The sequence below is a fragment of the Lepidochelys olivacea genome, assembly GCF_965140295.1.
Source record: "Lepidochelys olivacea isolate rLepOli2 genome assembly, chromosome: 10".
In the NCBI taxonomy this organism is placed as follows: Eukaryota; Metazoa; Chordata; order Testudines; family Cheloniidae; genus Lepidochelys; species Lepidochelys olivacea.
The window spans coordinates 78,438,165-78,459,361 of NC_140420.1; the positions used below are offsets into that span (position 1 = coordinate 78,438,165).

Here is a 21,197-nt window from a genome sequence, read left to right on the forward strand (position 1 = left end):
CCTGCTCCCAGGTGGGAACTCGAGGGCCAGATAAAAACGTCTAATGGGCCGGAAGCAGCTCGCAGGCCATAGTTTGTCCTCCCCAATCTAAGTGTATTGGTTACTTTTTTGTGATCTCTTTCCATGAGCATTCTAGTGCTTGAGATTTACTAGCCCAAATCTTAAACTTAAATATTCATTTAAAATGGTTGGTTTGACTGTAAAATATACAGTTTGCTCTTTGTTGGTTAGTTGCATATGTCAGCCATTCCAGGAAGAGAAACAATACCATATGTCTTGTGCAACTAGCCAGTGCAATGCAGATTGTGAATGTTTGCAGTTCGTGGTTCATGAGCAATCAGCAGATCAGGTTCTAAGTACTGAAGAAATTCATGATAACTTTCCAAGAATGAACAAAGTTAGAACTCAAAGACCAAAGTAAGGGCTAGATCCTCACCTGCATGAGAGCTCTGCACAATGCAGCCGAGGAGATTGGGGCTGGGGGAAGCACTTTCCCCATCTCGGGGGCTGCTGGGTGCCAGTTTGGTTGCTGGTGTTCATTAGAGTAGCCCCAGGGATGCTCCAAATTGCATTGGCTCGTAATAGAAGAAATTGCTGCAACATGCTCTGACTATGCCCCCTCACACCCTGGGAGAATCTCCAGTTGCCCATTTTTAGAGCAGCTTTACAGCTGCTTTGTGCTACCAGAACTGTGCCCACAGCATCAGCCAGAATCGGACTCAAATTGAGGATTTTGTGATCTGTTTTGTGAATTGTTCACAAAAAGAAAGTTTCACCTTTTAATTTAGCAAATTATTCCTTGCCAGGAATAACTATTTTGTTACTTGAACATTAATACAGACCCATCAGACACAGAAGGAATACAGCGCTATCAATGTTACAAAAATTACCTTTTTATGAATCTACACTATTCTACAGTGTGGACTTTTTACTTGAATCAAGCAAGAAGCAAAATAAAACTGTAGCCTTCGGCAAGTGAAACCTAAAAATCCACATGATTTCTTCTCAGTGTGCTACAAAAACACAAAATAAAATAAATGCACTATACAATACTTCAGTAATGAATACACACTTCTAAAATAAGCAAGGAAATAAATAAAATATTTACATTTCAAGTACAAAATCTTGCAGTTGAATTCACTATGAAGAAATCAGTTTATTCCTTTTAATTGTTACCAACTAATGTTCATGTACTCCTAGCTGGCAACGTCTTTGGATCCAGAACATTAGAACAATATTTTAGGTACATTATTTAATCTCTGAATTTTTGCCCTTTAGGCCAAAGTTTGAAGTTGTTTAACATCAGGCAAAAATAAGATTTTTATGGTGATTTCATTTAACTAAGAATGTTAACATGGTAATATGATTGGCCCCAAGTATGTTTGCTTCATATCTCTCCTTTGTGGTGCAATAAAAAGAAAATCAGAAATTGATGAACCTTAATTACTAGAGTTGAGTGAGCATAGAAGTGATGTCTCAGGAAATTCAGTAATGATCCCCAACTGCAGCTGAACAGATGTACTTAGATTAGCTTATTGGCAAGTAGCTATTCTTTTTAGAATATATTTAGTCAAATATGGGTACTGTAATGGCGCTTTGGTGTTTCTAATCTGTAGGTGTACACTGAACTCTTGGTGAACTCCTGCGTTGGGTAACTCTCCTCATATTGGCCTGGCCAATGCAGATTTCTCTTTGTTGCCTTCTGATCCCTATTCTTTCACTCTGCCTAGGTGAATTCCGCAGAGACTGGAATAAGCTTTGCTGCGCCACCTCCTTTTCAGCACAGTTAAAAGTTAATGCTATGCCTACGTTGCTCTTCATAACTCGGGAAGTACCATCAGACGTGCCATCGAAACATCTACCCAGAGCTATTTCCTTGGCTATGCTAGGGTTCTGGTCAGTGACTGTGTAGATTCCATAATTATGTCCAAGAGGGTCAAGAGGTGCCAACATTGTGTACTCATCTGACTTATTATTTACAGCAAGGGGGAGGTGGTTCACTAGATATTCCTGGAGCATGCTATTAACACTTTCTCTGTAGCAGTTTCCTTGGGGAATGATTCTTACCAGTGTACGGTCCACGCGGTCTTGGTCATACAGCATGCCACTGCACTTAAATTCCAGGCACACTGTCGAAAGGTTTGATTGCTCCATGTCTCGAATGGTGCGCACATCTCTGATGCCGTAAAGCTTGCCGACTGTGTACGGATGCGTACCACCCATGTTGCGAGATCTTATGTTCACCTCTTGGGGTCCATTAATTTTTACTTTCATATAGCATGCCCTATACTCCATTGGGTTGGGCCACCATCCCTGGTAGTCTTCAGTCCAACTCATTGGGTCATTTTCATTGAAGGGAACTGTATTGTAATCATACCTGTCTCCTTCTACTCTATAAAATCTGAAATGAGCGGCACTGTAGTGTGCTTGCTCACATTCTCTTAGGTTTTCATTGGCATAAATGGGGCCATTGCTCTCTTCTGCAGTGCTCAGACTTGGTTTGGCCACTGTGATACTGAAGGCAGTTTTCTTAATTCTAGGATCCACGTGATCTGTCCTCCTGTAGTTGAGCTTGTTGAGATATGGCTGAGGGACTCCAATGGCGTTAGGGTTGAGTCTGGGAGAAGAGGGCACAGCTTCAAGTTCTTCTCCTCCAAGGCTTGCCAGGATATAGGCTGAGTAGGCATCTGGACGTTGCTCATCACAGAAAGCTGGTAAGCAAGCCCCGTTGGGACCAGTGACTGCGCTGTCAAAGCGTCCCCATGCTCTAGGGTTGGATGAATAACCTGATGTGGGCTCCATGTTTATAAGGGAAATCACAGCCCCCTCAACTTGTTCGCTTGGCAGAAATCTCTCACTTCTATAAGCTCGTACCTTGACGTAACACCTTCTGCTCTCTGGGACATCCAGGTTGAAGAGCCTCCTCTCTCTGATCTCCATGTTCCCAACCAAGAAAATTCTTTCCTCCCTTTTGTGACGTGTGCTTTGGTCAGGTTTGAAGTCCCCTTCTTCCTCCCATAATCCTGTCTCTGGGTTCAGTGACCAAAGCTTCATCTGCTTCAGGTGTTCTGGTATCCTGATCTGTGTAGAGTCGAGGTGAACCCTTACCTTCCCTGCATTAAGAGACTCGGTGGCTGTTTCATCAGTGAAGTCCACGGAAAACATGCCATATGTGTGCAGCGGGAGCATGTCACCTTCCTCATTTATGTAGTTCAGGTCACTTTGTGCTGCCGTAGCTGTTGACATATTTCTTGGGTCCAGGAACGTAACACTGGCTTTCACTTTGCCTGTGTAGAGTTCACCATTCTGCCTATAAAACGTATTGGGAGGAATTTCTAGTTCAGCTATCGGATCATCCCCTTCCACGTCTTCTAAGGGAATCGTGTTGGTTTCAGAGGACACTAACGTAACGGGGGCTTTCTTTCTTAGTAACTTGATCTCGTGAAACACGGCACCTCCCTTTTTGTTGAAAGGCAAAACTTTAGTCGTATTCACAAACCTTTGTAGGCGGTCAACAAAAGTAAGAACCAGCCTCTCTGTGTCTGCTGGGATGTGGACGGAGAAGGTTCCCTTGTAGCCAGTCATGCCGATTCTGTTGCTCCCTATGTATATATGGCCAAACCTCATTGGTTCACCGTTATCTGCGGCTGTGGCTGTCCCCCGGACTGTCATCTTGATCTCCGTGCACATGCTACAGCCACATTCCACAGCAACTTTAGTGGGAAGGGCATATCCACTGCACGATATCTCTCTCGCTTCCATTTTGGAGACCCCGCAGCAGTAAGCAACTCTGTCTTTGCACTGGAGTCCTTTATCTGTCTTTCCAGCGCATGTGTTTGCTGGACATTTACCAACGTCATAGTAGAAGGAGTTAGTTGCGTTTTGGAAACAGTCATGCGGGAGTCTGATGAAGTAGCTTTCAGGTCTTGGATTGCAGGAAGCTTCATCGCGTGCTGTTAAAATAGATTTTGATCAATGAATGTGTAGATATTTCTGCGCTGCTTCTTGCCACATCTGAACCCCTCCGATATTGATAACCATTATTTCAATAGCAATAAGGTTTTTAAATTCAGAATAATTGGATGCGTTACAAGCTTCTGTTTAGTCAAGTGCCTCTGGTTCTAATTCAGCAATGCACATACTTAAAATATGTGATTAGGGTCTGTCTATTCAGAAAAGCACTCAAGCATGTGCTAACATCCCATTCAAATGAAGAATATCCTTTAGTTATTAAGCTTAAGCATGTGCCTGAGTGTTTTGCTGAATAGGGATGAACTTAAACATATGCTTAAGGGAAGGCACATGCTTAAGTGCTTTGTTGAATTGGGGCCTCAGCCCCAGTGTCTAAAAGTACTGAGATACTCCACTCATATGGCAGTGAGTGTAAAGGACAATTATTTTGGTTAGGTCATTAAACTGAAATTTGGTAGGTGATCCAAAGTGCACAAGGCTCGTTCTTTTGCAACTATCTGATATTGAATGTATCTTGTATTAATGTTCTAATAACGAATATTATTTCTGCAAAACTTGTCCTAAATAGCCTCAACATATGTGCCCGCTGATTTTGCACATTGGCAATTCCCAAACTTCTTGTAACATGCCTCATTTTCTTACCTATTACAGAAAGTTTAGCAGCTTGGGATTTCACAGACCCTGCCTCGTTGCTAGCCTTGCAGAAATACTCTCCTGCCTGGTCTGTGTTCAGGTTCCTTAACACCAGCTTGCTATTATATTTGTACACTGAGGAATCCAGCAGAGTTCCATTGTGGTACCTGTAAGAAACAGAAATCATTCCATAGCCTGATTAAAAAGTCAAGCAACTTGATGGGGCAAGGAAAGGATGGTTTTAATGACTAATGCATTGGACTAGAATTAGAGATATGGGTTCTACTCCTAACTCTGCCACACATTGCTGGGTTGCTGTTTTCCCATCTGCAAAATTGGAATAATATTACCTAATGGAGGTGATGTGAGCTTTTAACTCGCTCTAATAACGTGCTTTGAAATCCTTAAGTAGAAGGCCCCACAGAAGAGCAAAGTATTTTTATGAGTATCCAGTAAATAAACTATGGTGGGGCTGTCCAAACTTTGACACTGAGGGATACATTGGCAATTCTCTAGGAGTCTGTAGATAGTCCTAGTTATAATTTACACTTACTGTTAAAATATATGCGAACAGCCCTAATATCTGCCTGTGCTTGTATTATCATTGATGGGTGGCTAGAACTCGCTCGTTGGTTGAGTTCACCAGCACTGAAACCAAAATGCCCAAGCATTCACAGAGACATTGGAGGGATATATTAGACCACTCAGAATTTTTCTGTGGTTTGAAAGCTTTTACCAGCAGACCATATCCCACCCCCATAGAAGGGAATGGGAGTCTTTCCAGTGACTCCTGTGGACATTGGACCCAGGCCGTCTGTGTATTGGAGATCTCTCTCTCTCTCAAACTGGTAAAAACTTTCAGACAGGGTAAAAACATTTAATATGACCATTGCATTATCAGTCTTTGGCTGGATTCCGATCTGAGCTACGTGGGGGTAAATTCAGTGATGTTAAATAAGCTCAGAATTTAGCTGTGGGTTTTTGGTATGCTAGGCTAGTCTGCGCTGAGAATTTCTAGCAATTTTCCTACCATGGCCGTTTGCCCACTGGTTCAGCTTCACTGTTGCTAGAAACTGTGGAAATGCTAGTGCATGATTTTTGCCACCATGTCACCAGGGTAAGATATATGGTGGTCAAAATGCCTTCACTTGGCCTATGGTGGTGCTTCTACCATTTCTGGCACGTGGAGAACCACAATGGTGCTAAACTTGGTAAAAATTCTTAAAGTAAATCTAGCTTTAGCATAGCCAGCCCCCACAGGTTGTATCTAAAACACAGCAGACTGGAGAGTGTCTCCCGGCCACATTTGAAGGTTCTGCTGGGATAGGGGGTTTTTAAATCATTATATATTTTTTCCATACGAACTCTTAACTGCAGACTTGTACAAGAAGTAATATAGTATAAATCTTAGAGAAACAATTACTTACAACAATAATTTCCCATTCTATGAAGTCCTACACATTATTTGTGTCACATTTCAAAAATGTATTTGCTAAGAGGATAAGGAGATAAAAATAAAATATACACTACAGAGAAAATTACTCTCTGATCCATCAGCTTTACTGTATCAACTCATCACACAAGTTAAGGACCAGACTGTGAATAACACCTTTCACCATCAGCAATCCAACTAATGTCAATCTTTGGGAGTAAAGTACTATTTACGGTGTGTAAGGAGTATTATAATCTGGCCCTAAATCAGCAGTGTGCTTTGATTTAGGCTGCATTTTGGGCATCTTTATACTAAACCCTTCCTCAATAGCGAATTCTACAGGGGATTTTTGAGATTCCAAATGCAAATGACCGGACACACTATTGACTGGAAGCCCCTCAAGGCAGGGATGGACTCTTCTATGGTTTTGCAGCACCAAGCACAGTTGGGACATTTGGGCACTACCGTAATATAAATGCTTCCTACTAACAATAATGTAAGGATTTATTGTGGTTCTGCAGAGGAACTCTTAAGAGCATTGTTGCATCTTTTATATCTGTAGCATGCTCAAAGGCAAAAAATAACTTTTGTGGGCCATCTTTAATTGCTTACCAGAGATATTGATCAGGGGCTGGATTCCCCACAGCTTTACAGCAGAGTATCACGCTTTGCCCTATTCTTCTCACTTTATCCACTGGATTCTTTATATTGTATGGCTTGTCTGTGGGAGGGAAGAAAATCTGTATTCTTTTCAGTTTAAAACCACAGTTAGAGTTGATGAATGTTAAAAGCAGGAGCAAACTACTAAGCAATCAGTGGATCATAGCAGTAAATTTTATTGCCAGGAGTCTTTGTAGTTACCTGCTCTTTTCAGACGCACGTGGATTATTGAGGATTTCTTGGTGCTTTCAGGTATGGGGACAGTCACAGTGGCGTATCTGGCCTTTTTTATTTTCAGAATGTTTTTGCCGTCAGGGCACACTCCAGGAATCCTAAACCCTCCGTTGCTATCAGACTCGGTTAACAATTTCAGATTCTCAGACTGCACGTAGACAGTAGCTTCAGCAGCCGGTGCTCCGTCTGCAAGGGAGACCATCCCATGCAGTACGTGGTCCTCACACATGCAGGCATCACATTCAGCATTCACGCGGCCCATGGAGCAAGTGAGGTTGCACTCTGGGGAAGGAAGGAGTGTAGGTTAAAATGGAGCATTCGGATTCAGTCTGATAATGCTTTCCGTTAAGGATCTTGAGTCTTACTTTAATTCAAATTTAATAAGGCAGATATAGCACGTGAAATAACTTTTATCCAAAACACATTTTTATTGATGATCTGCAACTGTGTATTAGAAGCAGATAGATTTAATGGCTATGTAGTCAATCACTTAATGAAAATTTATTACTATTGGTCACTACCTTGAAATAACTAGCTACTGCAAACATTCCGTTCTACCTCCCAGCATTGTACCTTGGGGAAATTTGAATCTAGATTTAGATGTGAACTTTCCAGCTTAGCCACAGATATACAACGGGCCAAATTAAAACCACAAATCCAAACGCTCTGAACACTGGGAAAGTTGGGGTGCAGATCCAAGTGTACATGGCATGACTCAGGTCCGTCTATAAAACTAATTACCTAGTTAACTCTGTGGGTCCAGTTCTGTCCTGACTTTAGTACGCAATGGGAGGTACTGAAGGGGCATTCTCTGAGGACAGAATTAGGGGTCTAATAGATTAGCTGCAAAACAGTGAATCTCAACTTTTTCCTAAGGTGGACTACACCTAATAGAGAGTGTTTCAGGGAACCATCTCCCTTTCCCATCACAATGGCTCACACCATTTCTTCTTTCATTCACAATTGCTTAATTGCCTTGTGGCAACAACAGCACTATTAGGAAAGTATATAACGTAGTTTATCTACTTTTAATGTTACTTACCATGTGCTAATAAGAGGAGAGCTAACACTACGTAACCAGCCAGCAGACCACCAGCAAGTACGCTGCAGACTACCAGTGGTCCATAAGCCACAGTCTGAGTGCTGCTCTATCAGGACATTACATGTAGATGCTCCTTAATCCAAGAGATCCACAGCATCCCTGATGGAGCCCTGAGTGTTTCCCACATCTTGATACCAAAGCATCAAAATTGGGGGATTTTAATTTTAGCTCATCTCTGGAGCCCTCTGTTTAATCACAGGGTAAGCACAGCATAGACCGCAGCATATGAATTCCCCATGCTTCCCCATCGGTGTACTTCAGTCATGATCTGACAAGACCACCCTCGGGGTGAAAGGGTAGATCAGGCTTTGTGGCTTATTCACTCCTGCCTGAGACTGGCAAGAAAGATGCTAAAACCGTACAGGTGGTTCCTGAACTCTAGTAGTTGGAGTGAGACTGTGACATTATTTCATGTAGGTAAAGGACATTGTAATCAAGTTTATATGAGCACCTGAACAAGAATGTCCAATGCAGAGTTGCCCTTCTTCAGTCACTTCATTACAGTGCAGGTCCAAGTGGCTCTCTGCCAGGCAGGTTCTGATACGAGTCTGGACACCAGTTTTGCCACATTCTGCTGAGCACGCACTCCATTTCGACCATGGAGACCAAAACCTTTTTGAATCTTGCGGCAAAGACCCTTGAATAACATCATTTCTGTGTTACTAAGATGCATGTTACATTTACTGCGTATTCTCTCTTGCCTGGGAAAAAGGCAGTGATTATTAAAAAAAAATTTAGATTTTAAAAAACCCAAAACATATTAATGATTCTGAGTAATAAGCTTTGAGAAGACTTTCAAATGTGCCTGACTTAAATCTGTGCAGGCTACTACATTCAGAATTGCTAAAGTAAAACTCAAGGGCAGTGGTTCTCAAATTGGGAGTCGGGACCCCTCAGGAGGTCGAAAGGTTATTCGGGGGGGGGGTGTCGTGAGCTGTCTGCCTCCACTCCAAGCCCCGTTTTGCCTCCAGCATTTATAATGGTGATAAATATATTAAAAAACGTTTTTAATTTATAGATGGGGGTTGCACTCAGAGGCTTGCTATGTGAAAGGGGTCACCAGTACAAAAGTTTGAGAACCACTGCTCAAGGGCAATAGATGCTTAGTTTTGAATGTCTTTGTTTTAAAGGAAATCAAACAGACCTTGTCACTTACATGGAAGGATATAAGAGAATTGGCACAAGCTAGTCCAATGACTCTGATAATTAAACGTTGTCTACAATAACATAAGTACATCTCCCATTGTGAGAATTGCACTTGTTTTACTGAGGGCAGAACAGAACCCTGGAATACCACTTAGCACTTACATAGCATTTTATGGTCAGATTATTTGCAGTGCATAATATGGTCTTGTGTGTGTTTGGGATCTTAAGACACTTCAGTTAAAAAAGTTACTAGAAGGAATTAATGTAATTTAAGTTGCTTGCTTGCAAAATACACGGTCTGCTCCAAGTGTTTAAAAATGAAAGTCACCGTGCCCCATAAAATATTTATTAGCACATTCTTTTAAATACATACAAATCTGCTTTTACAGAAAAATGTCTAAGCACCATGTTATACGTTCTTCCACCTATTGTAATAAACCAGTTAGAAGGTCAGGTTACCTGGTAGAAATGCAGACAGATGCCCAGCTAAGTGTCTGAATAACAATGTTGGAATATGAACCCCTTGTCTTATTGCACCTTAAAGACTAACAGATTTATTTGAGCATAAGTTTTTGTGGGTAAAAACCCCACTTCTTCAGATGCCTGGAACATGCATATGAAGTGGGGTTTTTACCCATGAAAGCTTATGTTCAAATAAATCTGTTAGTCTTTAAGGTGCCACTGGATTCCTTGTTGTTTTTGTGGATACAGACTACACGACTACCCCCGGATACTTGACCCCTGTCTTATAAAAGCAGAAGTTTTATGTGGACTTTGGTGGCTGGAGAAGGAAAGCGAAGTACAGCAGCCGCAGAACTGTAATGGCTGGTTCGTCAAGAAGTGTCATGGCTTAAATGGACATTTTAAAGCTGTTGGTGCCTCAAATCCTGTGTTCTGGTTGGTTGATTGACAGATGACAGTCTTCAAAAGACGACCGTACAAGTTAAAATGCTTTCTATGGGGTGAATGATAAATGGAGCCCTGTGTTTTATGCAAAAGTGAAATAGCACAAAATAAAACAAAAACCAAACATTTAAACAACATAAAATGAAAAACTCAACCCTCAGTGGAAGCTCCTGTATCTCCTGTCCTGTCGGCCTGGGTCTGGTGTATGGGGTTGCAGCATCACTCCGGTTTGGCCCAACTGCCACTCCATCATGAGGATGGGGGAATGGTCGGACCAAATTTGAGTGAGTGGCACTGTGACCCTGTGTGCCAGGTCACAATGCCTGGAGCAGGGAGCCGGAGCCAGGCCCAGACCTGCAGGACAGTAGCCATCACTGCAGGTCCGATGCAAGGTGGACTTGCTCTGCAACCATCCCCTCATGGCCTCCCAGCCTCCCCCAGGGGCAGGGCCCAGCTCCTTGGTGGAGGAATGGATAAAATAAAATAATATATTTCTGAGAAATAAAAGCAATTTCACAGGGCTCTAATTATAAGACCTGTTTTACGTCTGGAGCCCAGGTCAAGAGACTCAGGCTTGTGCTATTGTGCTAAAAATAGTAGACATTGCAGCTCGGGCTCTGAAGCTAGAGGACAATGGGCTCCAGAACCTGAGCTCCAGCCCTAGCCGTAAAGTCTACACACCTATTTCTAGCGTCATAGTGTGAGCCCTGCACTGTAGCATTGATCCGGGCTCTGTGATGCACTGCCCTCGCTGTGTAGAGATACCCTGTACGTCCTCGTTGGATGGCATGTTGGACCTCATTTCTTTAAGAGTGACATGGTAAATATTAATTCCAACCCCCCAGAGAGCTGCTGCACTTACCTGTGGGACACAGGAAACGTATGGCATAATTCAAACAGCTTTTTCCTGCAGGCTGCTCCTTATTCAAACACCAGAATCCCTCCTGTAGGCTAGCGTGGACCACTTGGCCTGTATTCTGGGCAGGAACCCAGTCTGTGGTTCGTGCTTCAATTCCCATGGGTCTCTCGCACATCTTATCCCTGAAGTAAAACCTGATGGCGTCTAAACGTTCGTGATCCCCGTTGCCACCTGGATGATCAACATTGAACCATGTGGTCCACTCCCCATGATCTGGATAACAGAAAGGATGCTTCAGTACTGACAGTCAGCTTTGGAGGCATGATCACCACGCCACTTTTTGGCTCTTGTTCCCATTTAATTTTCATCCTGAATGTTTTCTTTTTCTTGTGTATGTCCCCAAACTGGGACTGGAGCGTCAGGAATCCTGGATGCTAATGCCAGCTGTGCTGTGTTACCATGGGTAAGTCCTTTAACCTCTGTGCCATAAAAGGTGGGTATAATACTTCCCCAAGAGGGATGTATGAGACTTAATCAATTAATGTGTGCATGGTGCTTTCAGATCCCTGTTTCCAAGTGTGGTCAAGTCTAGAAGCTTCTGTTCTAAACCAGCGGTTCTCAAACTGGGTTGAGACCCCAAAGTGCGTTGTGGTCTCTTTTTAATGGGGTCGCCAGGGCTGGCATTAGACTTGCTGCGGCCTGCAACAGAAGCCGAAGCTTAAGCCCTGCCACCCAGGGCCAAAGTTGAAGCCTGAGGGCTTCAGCTCTGTGTGGCGGTGCTCAGATTATAGTCCTCTGCCTGGGGCTGAAGCCCTTGGGCTTTGCCTCCCTCCCCCCCACCTCCCAGGGTGGCAGGGCTTGGGCGGGCTCAGGCTTCGGTCCCCAATCCTGGGGTCATGTAGTAATTTTTGTTGTCAGAAGGGGGGTGTGGTGCAATGAAATTTGAGAAACACTGTTCTAAACAAATTTGTCAAATATTAGATATTTCCCCTTGTCATGAAACATGGGCTATCCCCAACTGCCATGTTAGCTCTAACCACAGGTTTGGTAACAAGAGTGAGTTTAACCACCAGTTTAAGGGGGAAACAAGCAGCTTAAATTGGCATTCCAGTTTTTGAGCCAATGCAAATCCTTTATTTGAAATGCAGGTGTTGCGTCCCTGGTTCTGTGCTTTTAGCTCATCACACATGGATGGTTCCTTCCCACCCCCACCACTGCTAAGAATGGTAATGAAGGGAAAATGGGATGGGAAGGTTTGGGTAACTGCTGTGAACGTCTGGCAATCCCTCTGCCATAACATCATTATTGTTCATCGCTTTCAGTATCTGCTGCAATTTAAATCCTAGTCTGTGGTGCCTGACATTAGGGAACATCACCTGAGGCATCAGGATATTTCCTGAGGATTAAGAAACAGCTGGGATGAGCTGATGGGCAAAGATGACGCTGTGGGTCATTAAATCTGCTTGGTTGTTTATCATTAAGAAATACCCTACGCGACTGTAGAAAGATAGGGGTTGTTTGCAGGGTGACACTGCGGCAGCTGGCATGTGCTCAGCATTGCTAGAGGATCTGTGCCTGGTGGGCTAACCAGTTACATTGTTAGGCTTATCTACCAGCATTGTATTTGGGCCAAGTTCGTGGCAGGGAGCTTATCAGAGAACCCACCCACAGCTGATGGGAGCATTAGATGGAATTTATCTGCCTTCTTTAACTCCCCAGTTGCAAAAATGCCACAGAGGTGCATTTCAGGGTGGAGCTTCAGGGAGCTGGGGACCAGATCCTCCGTTGGCTAAATCGGTACAGTTCCACTCACTTCAGTGGAGTGACGCCGATGTAGGGTTCTGGCTGGTGGTGTATACATTTTTGCACATAGGCCCCCTGGTTAACCCATGGCACCCACGCATAGCCCTGCCTGCAGATTATTCCCAGTCCTGGTGGGAAATGTCTAAATCAGGAGAGAGGGAGGGGATGCTTTCAGCTAGAGCACGGGGGGCACATTTACTCTGCTTTAGCAGCACACATGCACCTGTTACAAGAGCATATTTACATTGACCCAGAACTTGTAGGGGACCCCTGAGAAATTCCAGCCATTGATTCTGATGATGGTGGCTTGTCTTTTCATTTTGCTGGTCGTGTGGGGAGAGCTCTTAATTCTCTGAGTGGTCCTGGGGCTGGATGTTTTTCTGCCCAGCCCAACTTTCTCAGGGCACCTTCCTTCTGCATGTGTACAGTGTGGGACAAAGTCTCCTTGGAGAGTTCTTCTGAAGAGGCATTGTGTGCCGAGGAAAAAGTGTAGGGCAGGGAGCTGTCTATCAAACTTCTTCTGAGGACTGACACTGTGTGATTTCTGGTGGGGGAGGAGGGTGTAGTGAAACATTCAAGATATCTGTATGCATTCCTCCTCTCTGAGGAACCTTACGTCCCTAAGGGAAGTGTGTGAGGCTGGATTCCAGCTAGAAATATGGGCTGTGGTTGTATATTTGACCTTCACTATTCCAGGAGAGAAGCCAGAAGCATATTGCAGTGACAACCAAATCCTGCCAGAGGTGGGGATGAGTCCATTGTATAAGCACCTCATCTTGTTAAAGAGGTTGGATATTAAGCATGAAAAAAATAAACGTGCACAAAACGACCTCTGTCCCCACCAAGCAAAGCTTCTGGAGATGGAAAATGACTTACTTGCTAGGTTGTCCTTTACAAAGGGAGTGAGGGGTTTCTGTCTGGGCTGGATCCTGCTGACGGATTGCTTCAGGACCCTCTCACCTGGGGGAGAAGTTTACAACACAGGGAAGAAGAACATTTCTGAGGAGCGGCTGTTCCTAGCAATTGATTTTTTCCAAAATTTCTTTTAATGCACCCCCAATGTTAGTGCTGTGGGAGCGAGGGAATGGATCGATACTGTGAGATAGCTGAGTAGCTCTTCAGTCACGTGATAAATTGCTGGGGATTCAAAGTAGTCATTGATGGTCAAAGGAAGTCTGTTCTTTAAAAGCTAGAAATAATTATTTTAGAAGCAGCCCTGGCTTTATTAATAGTCGATATCCTCAAGAATTTGCTTCTCTGCAATGGGTCTGAGCTGCAGAGTTTGGATTTGGGCTTTCCCAAAGCTGGGAGGTACATGAAGCCAGGGCTTGCTTGACCCTGCTCTGAGTTACATAGGGTGCATCTCCCACTGCCTTTAAAGGGAGCACCACCCATGTAACTTAGTGCAGAATTGGGTTTTGATTCAGCCACTCTAGACTTAGGGGCCTGCCAGGAGACTCTGATGTGGATCCAGTTCTCAGTGACAGTGTTTGGGTCCAGAGTTTCTGTGCACAGCCATCTCAGAGTTTCTCTTTTGCACCAGTAATGGTCTGGATAGAGAACTGCTATGTGGCCCTCCTGAGCTACAAAGGGCCTGTGTCTTCGGTGGAATTTAAGAGTGGGCTGAAAACTTTTGTATTTTAAAATTATTTACAATGATAGACAGACCTCACAATATTCCCATCCCTGCCAAAAGCAGTCGGTCTGGGAATCTCACAAAAGAAACTCTTCTCACCAGGTTTCCTTTCTGACTGCAAAGCCGTGGAAATTCTAAGTGAACCAAGCTGCTCTGCAGACCATGGGGCCAAAACCTGGTCCCAGTGAAGCCAATGGCAAAAGTCCCATTGACATCGATGTGACCGGAAATGTAGTCCAATAATCAGTTTCTAGCACTGCTGACTCACCAAAATAACCCTTCCAAAGTGTGTTACAGATTCCATGTAACGGCTGCCAACTGCTTTGTTTTATTTAATGCTGCAGTTAACCCCAAAGGCTAAATCTTGAACACAGCGCCCTGCCTAGGATTGGGCACTGGGCTAATGCATAGGGGAAAAGAGGAAGGAATCCTCCCCGAAGACTGCAGCATGCTTCTCTGGCCCCATCTCTGCCCATACTTAGCCCAGCCCCAACTCTTTGATGTCTGCATGCTTGGAACATGCTTAAGATTCAGTAACGAAGGGACAATAATAGCCATGTGCTGCCTTAGAAATGTAGGGCTGGAAGGGACCTCCAGAGGTCATCTAGCCCACCCCCCTTGCAATTTGGGGAACAATAATCTAGTTTCCCTCCCAAAGTGATAAACTATGAGGTTTGAGGCTGAGTAGTTTAATCACACGTGGGCAGTGGGTCATTGCTGACTCTGAGTGAGCCATTAGCCCTGTTGTTGGAGATCAAACGTGTTTTGAATGAAATTTAGAACTGTTTAGACTGGAAACTCATGAAGCAGGAGGCAGGCAGGGATGGCTTGTAACACAAATGAGGAACTAGTTTATGACCAGTGTTGCGATTAGATATTTTTTAATTGCTTTCGTTGAGAGCTAAGGAGTTTGTGGGTGTGGACATGGACAACAATGGGATGATCTAGATTTGTTTTCCGTTGCCTTTTTCTTTAGTTAAATTTGTGCTGCTGAAAGGTGTCTGATGGAAAGTTAGAGCTGCTGGCCAGAAAATGGAAACCACCATGGATTTTCTCAAAATTTCATTTCTACTTTGTCAAATTTTAATTTTTTGCAGAAATTTCCCAGCCATCTCTGTTGACAGAGACTGAGATCCTGCCTCGAGGCAGAAGGGGTTATCTGCTCTATTTTATTGCACAAGCGGTGTAACTGCAGGCTTTTTAATCCACATTGCCCCATTCACATATTGATCCTGCCCTGGATACCATGTCTAAGACCATGTTGTCTCTGTGGATTTCAGCAACGGGCAGCCGATCATTGGTGTGCAAACTCCTAGTGTAGAAAGAATGAACTGCTATAAGCCATAATTTGCACCAATCTAATTTACTCCTGCTTGAATCCAGGGTAACCTGTATCAGTGCAAATCACATCTTCGCTGGTCTATATGGGGGGGCCAACAATTCAGCAGTGCCATTGATGGCTGCCTGCTGACGGCTGAAATTGGGGAAAATTCCCAGAATAGACATTGCCTAAGAGGCGACAGTGTAGTAGAGTGCCCACAAACTACACCATTTCGTCTGGGGTATGGCTCTCACTTACAATGTGCGTGGTCCTGGGTTCAAATATTGGAGCAGAGGTGGGAGTGAAAATTATGGGACTTTGATTAGGGAGGAAGGATGGTCCAGTGGTTAGGGGACTAGCCTGGATCTTGGGAAACCTAGTTTCAATTCACACCTCTGGTACAGACTTCCTGTGTGACCTTGAGCAAGTCACTTAGTGTCTCTGGGCCTCAGTTCCCTATCTGCAAAACTGGAATAATTGCCCTACCTCAGGGGGGTGTTAAAGAGTGTGAGGGGATCGGCTCCTACAGTGATGGGGGCCAGATAAGTAATCTAGATGGGAAATGTTAGCAGATAGTGCCAATGCACCAGTGATTTTTCTGACATGGGCAATTCCCCTTGGAATAGACCTGAAAACAACAGCTCATTTCATGTAGGCCATCAAACAGCTATCAGCAGGTGACAGCTTTGGGCCACAACCATAATGTTTGTTTAACCTTCACTTAGAACAGCTGTGGCATCCAGAAGAAAGAGTGAGAGAATCCATCCTCTTGCTGCGATCATCCTTTTCTTCACTGGCTGAGCCCCCACAGAGAATGGAGAGTCTTCAAATAATTTTAGTCCCTGGGTAGTTTCCCTAAATTAGGTCACCTGTGAAAACAATTTCAATTATCATGGGTCAGATCCAAAGCCCATTGAAGTCCATGACAATCTTCCCATTGATATCAATGGGATTTGGCCTAGGCCCTATGTGATGGCTCTCTCAAAGAGGTCCTGAAAGGCAATTCATCAAGGGCCAGATTTTCCCAGCCTTCCTTGTGTTGGGTAACACCTCCCTTCAGTTAGAGGCTGGGTGATTTCAGGCCCCAGCATGCTATGGCTGATGTCAGTGGGGCTCCTGCAAGACTGAAGTACAACTCAGCATAATTATAGATGGCAAAATCTGGTGCTAAAAGAGCCGAGAATGGCCTTGATTCCTAAACACAAGACTTGACCTGTCTGGTAGGAATAGCCAGGAGTTCTGCTCTGAAGACTATGTTCCTTGGAACTACTCCGTATGACCATTCTCATTAAATATACATTTACCAGTGTGGGCCAAAGATCGTCTTGGGTAAACAGTCCTGAGGTACAATGGTTAAGTTTTTACAGTATCCAATCATTTTTGGGCCCTCACAGTATAACAGTCTAGTGTGAGTATTGACCAAGCAATGTGAAATACACTCCTTTGCCACTTACACCCACCCTCCCTGTCTTCTGACCAACTTCCACTTGACGTGGCACTTGTATCACCAATGGCATCACTTCTGGATTCACAGATGTTAAAGCTGGTAGAGGGACTAATATGATCATCTAGCCTGACCTCCTGTACAGCACAGGCCTTAGAGTTTGGGCTTCTGTCTCTACCCCATTGCAAACATTTGGGTTGATTCTTCTCTCACCCTGGTGGACCTCTATTGACTTCAGTTGAATTCTTCCTTATTTCTATTTGTGTGAAAGGTGTATCTGGCACAGAGTTCTAGTATTTGTATCCTCCCACCCCATTCAAGCCATGCCCTAGATGTGTTCTGCAGACAATGATTTCATGGAAGATCATTAAACCGCCTTCTCATGGATTAAATTTCTATGCAATGATGATGTTTCAGGACTGCTGCAGAAACCAAGCCCGACAGTCCCACATTCCTTCTGAAACCGCAACCTTGCTCCAAGAATGACACAAGTACAATGGCATATACTGGAAAGGAGTTGCAACCAATAGTAAATATGGTTTGGAAATAAAATGTAACTGAAACATACACCCAGACAAGTTCCAGAGCTGTCAGCACTGTAGATTAGATCACATGCCTCTGACATCAATGTCATTCTGTTGTTTGCAAAGTGGAATAGCATCAAGTGTGATCTAATGTCCAATCCCAGTTCTGCCACTGACTTGCTGTGTGGCTTTCTGTAAGTTATATAGTAACTGCTCAGGGGCTTAGTTTCCCCATTTGCAAGTTGGGGGTAAAGCTACCTATTTATTTAACTGCCTCACAGGGGAGGTGTGAGGACTGATGTTTGTACAGTGCTTTGAAAGTGTAAAAATTCTATATATATGCAAAGTATTTTGAGACAAGGTAGGAGAGGTAATATCTTTTCTTGGACCAACTTCTGCTGGTGAAAGGTAGAAGCTTTCAAACTATACTGAGCTCTTCTTCAAGTCAGTGGAAGGAAATCAGAGTGTCTGAGCTAAATACAAGTTGGGACAGATTGTTAAGCGGAAAGGGTAATGCATGTTACAATATCATGTACAGCATGCGTTACCCCTTCTGCTGACCCATCTGTCCCAATTTGTATTTAACTCAGACACTCTGATTTCCTTCCTCAGACCTGAAGAAGAGCTCTGCGCAGCTTGAAAGCTTGTATCTTCCAGCAACAGAAGTTGGTCCAATAAAAAATATTACCTCACCTACCTTGTGTGTCTCAGATCCTGGGACCAACATGCTGCAAAAAAGGATTATTATTACATTAGTGGTTACAGACCACGGACTGGGAGTTAGGGCTCCTACGTTCTATTCCCAGCTCTGTCCATTATGAGGCTGCTTTGAGTAAATCACATAGGCCCAAATTTACAAGTGTCCCAGATTTTTGGGGTGCCCACCTTCTGACCTAATTTTCAAAAATTCTGAGCATCATCTCCCATTTAAGTCACTTGGGGTTGTCAGTGTCTGAGGTGATGTCCCTAAAGTTAGTGGACATATTGAAAATATAGCCTTAACCATTCTGCGCCTCAGTTTGCCCATCTGTAAAATGAGGCTAAGATTTACATACCTTGCAGGATGGTGGTGATGTTTAATAACAGTCGTGATGATGCCTAGCGGTTAGAAAGTCATATTTATGAGGGTCTCTGAGAAAAGGCACTATAGGGGTGGGAAATATGTTTATTATAACTTAAAAGCTATGAGTGGCCAAAAAACGATATAAGCAGGAAATTCGGGACAATTTGTGGCTTTATAATGAGAATTTGAAATTACAGTCTAACAATAGCAGAAGAAAATTCACCCCTAGTTAAAAGCCTATTCCCATTTGGAGGCTACTTTTGTACCTCAGTTCTAGCTTGTTATAAACTGGATTTCGTGGAAATCTCAGCCAAGAATTAGGACATTTTTTTCCCTTTCCCATAGGGTGTAGGAGCCAGAAACCGCCTACATTCCTGGAAGCCCAAGACACAGAGGGTTTTTAAAATGTTCATTTTCCAGCTGAGCTTCCCACTAAGCCAGAGGAGTTTAAGCACTCTGTATGCTATGCACATTCCCGTTTATCTGGAAAGAGGATTATGAATCAGGAGCTAGTCACAATGTAGAAACATATTCACATTCAATGAGGTTGGAACAGCTCCTTAAGAGGCTCCCTTGCTTGGATGTACAGATTTTGTGCTTAAACCCCTAGGTCTGAAACCTACAGAAGGAAGATTGTGCTTTGAGGGCTGCTAATATCTGTGTAATATAGAAATCTGATAGAAGGAAGTCAGGAGACTTTCTCCCATGCACTGATTTGGGTTGAATAGAAATTAAAAGTGATCATTTCTGCCTAGGCTAATGATCTGTCCTGTACTCGCGCCAGACCACAGTTCAATGTATATTTCCCCCCTTCCATGATTTTCAGAGCTGTTGAGCACTCAGTCTCTGAAATATTTCCCTCAACACGCCATCAATGAATTACCACTTACAGTATATAGATCTTTCAACCATAAACACAGTCAAATACAATTACTCAGCCTTAATTACATATTTATGATCTATAATCGTGTAACCAGAGGGGGAATAAAACCCTAGATTAATTCACTTGCATACATCACCTAGACAACAATTAAGGGAAAATCCAATCTCACTTGCTGCAAAGTTTTTAGCCAAGCTACAGTATGAGAGGTGAAGCAAGAGTTAGTTGCACGCACAGCATCCTTGAACTAAGGAATTTACAACCCTTTAGTAGAAGAAATAAGAGTTGCAGCTTACCAAAGTCTCCTGTATGCTACTTCTGAGTTGAGCTATGGTACAGTACAAGCGATCTCAGCAGCTTGAAGCCACTGGGGTCTCTTATATAGCACAGCGTGTAGCTTAGGAGGTGGCACTGAGCCACAGAACTCAGAGGAAACCAAATAGAAGAGTGAGGAAACCACAGTCTGAGTAATCCCTTAAGGTGATTGCATATTCCAACTTTCTGCAAAATAATGCAAGCCAACGGCAGACTGGGGAGTTGCAGTGCCCTAATGGAGATAAGTAACCGGAGAGAGCAAAGGGGCTGACAAAGGACAGAGAAACTGCACTGGAGAGCAAGTATGTAGTTTAGTACTGGAGTATTGTTTCTTCATTACTTACACCCTGTCCGGAGGTGTAATCAGAGCCTCATTGAACAGGATGACAGATAAGAGGGGGAGAGAGATTACTGTTTTCGATTTTACTTGTGGAAGAGGTTTAGATACTAGGCTTGTGGGGGCCAAATAAGAACCCTGATAAATAGATAGCTCCCTGCCTTGAAGAGCTTACACTTTAAAATTTAGATGTCATAACACAAGAGCATAGGATCAGACAGGGCCATTTACATAACATTATGTGGTGACATAAGCCCCAACTCTGCAATGAGCGCTAATGGGAATAGCCCTATGCCCATTCAGAGCTCATCACAGAACTGAGACCTTGATTAGTTGACATGCACTTCTTGGAGAGCAACCTTTTTGGGTTATTTTTGGGGTAGGGCGGGATAATGGTGGGGAGAAGTTTGTTTACTATTTTCTGTTTAATTTCGCTCAGTTCTTTTCTTTCTTCCGCGGCTCTGCAGTGGCCCTGGGTTTCAGGAGGGATTTAACGAGGTGAGTGTGCTGGGCTGGCAAAGAGATTTTGAGAGAGAGTTGCAGGCATACTGGGTGGCAAGGCAGAAGGGGCAGAGACGTTTGTTAGAGAAGGAGATGAAGGGGAAATTGAGGCTGGAAGGAGGAACACACCAAAGGAGACCAAGATGTTGGCAGAAGCTGAGTGATGAAGTAGGGAAAGAAGAAGTGAGACTACTAAGCACTGAGGATGGGTGGAGACTAAAGATAATATGGGGATGGCCCACTATCCAAACGAATACTTTGTCTCATTTTTAATAAGAATAATGAGGAGCCTGGGGACAGTAGCAGAGAGGACATGGAAGTAGAAATTACCATATCTGAGGTGGAAGTCGAATACCTCAATGGGACCAAATGGGGGGGGGGAAGAGGGGAGCAAATAATCTATATCCAAGAATATTAAAGGAATTGGCA

The 21,197-nt window shown here is 43.7% G+C and overlaps 1 protein-coding gene across 1 annotated transcript; it reads right to left on the reverse strand.

Moving 5' to 3' along the window:
* Positions 1-1,150: 1,150 nt before the first annotated feature.
* Positions 1,151-19,962, reverse strand: CILP (cartilage intermediate layer protein). The gene is made up of 9 exons (XM_084641742.1): positions 19,912-19,962; positions 16,420-16,573; positions 13,624-13,707; positions 10,948-11,217; positions 8,485-8,670; positions 6,899-7,213; positions 6,650-6,758; positions 4,615-4,772; positions 1,151-3,953 (listed from the first exon to the last, which is right to left on the reverse strand). The coding sequence occupies exons 2-9, from the start codon at positions 16,484-16,486 to the stop codon at positions 1,606-1,608; spliced, it is 3,537 nt and encodes a 1,178-aa protein (XP_084497868.1). The 5' UTR covers positions 16,487-16,573; positions 19,912-19,962; the 3' UTR covers positions 1,151-1,605.
* Positions 19,963-21,197: the final 1,235 nt, after the last annotated feature.

What these genes read in the sequence shown, in the direction of transcription:
- CILP (XM_084641742.1), bottom strand. Translation starts at nt 16,486, where the DNA reads ATGATCGCAGCAAGAGGATGGATTCTCTCACTCTTTCTTCTGGATGCC. An exon ending in CACAGCTGTTCTAAGTGAAG is followed by an intron (nt 13,708 to 16,419) that starts GTTAAACAAACA and finishes CTTCTCCCCCAG; the next exon opens with GTGAGAGGGTCCTGAAGCAA. An exon ending in ACGTTTCCTGTGTCCCACAG is followed by an intron (nt 8,671 to 10,947) that starts GTAAGTGCAGCA and finishes ATGTTATTCAAG; the next exon opens with GGTCTTTGCCGCAAGATTCA.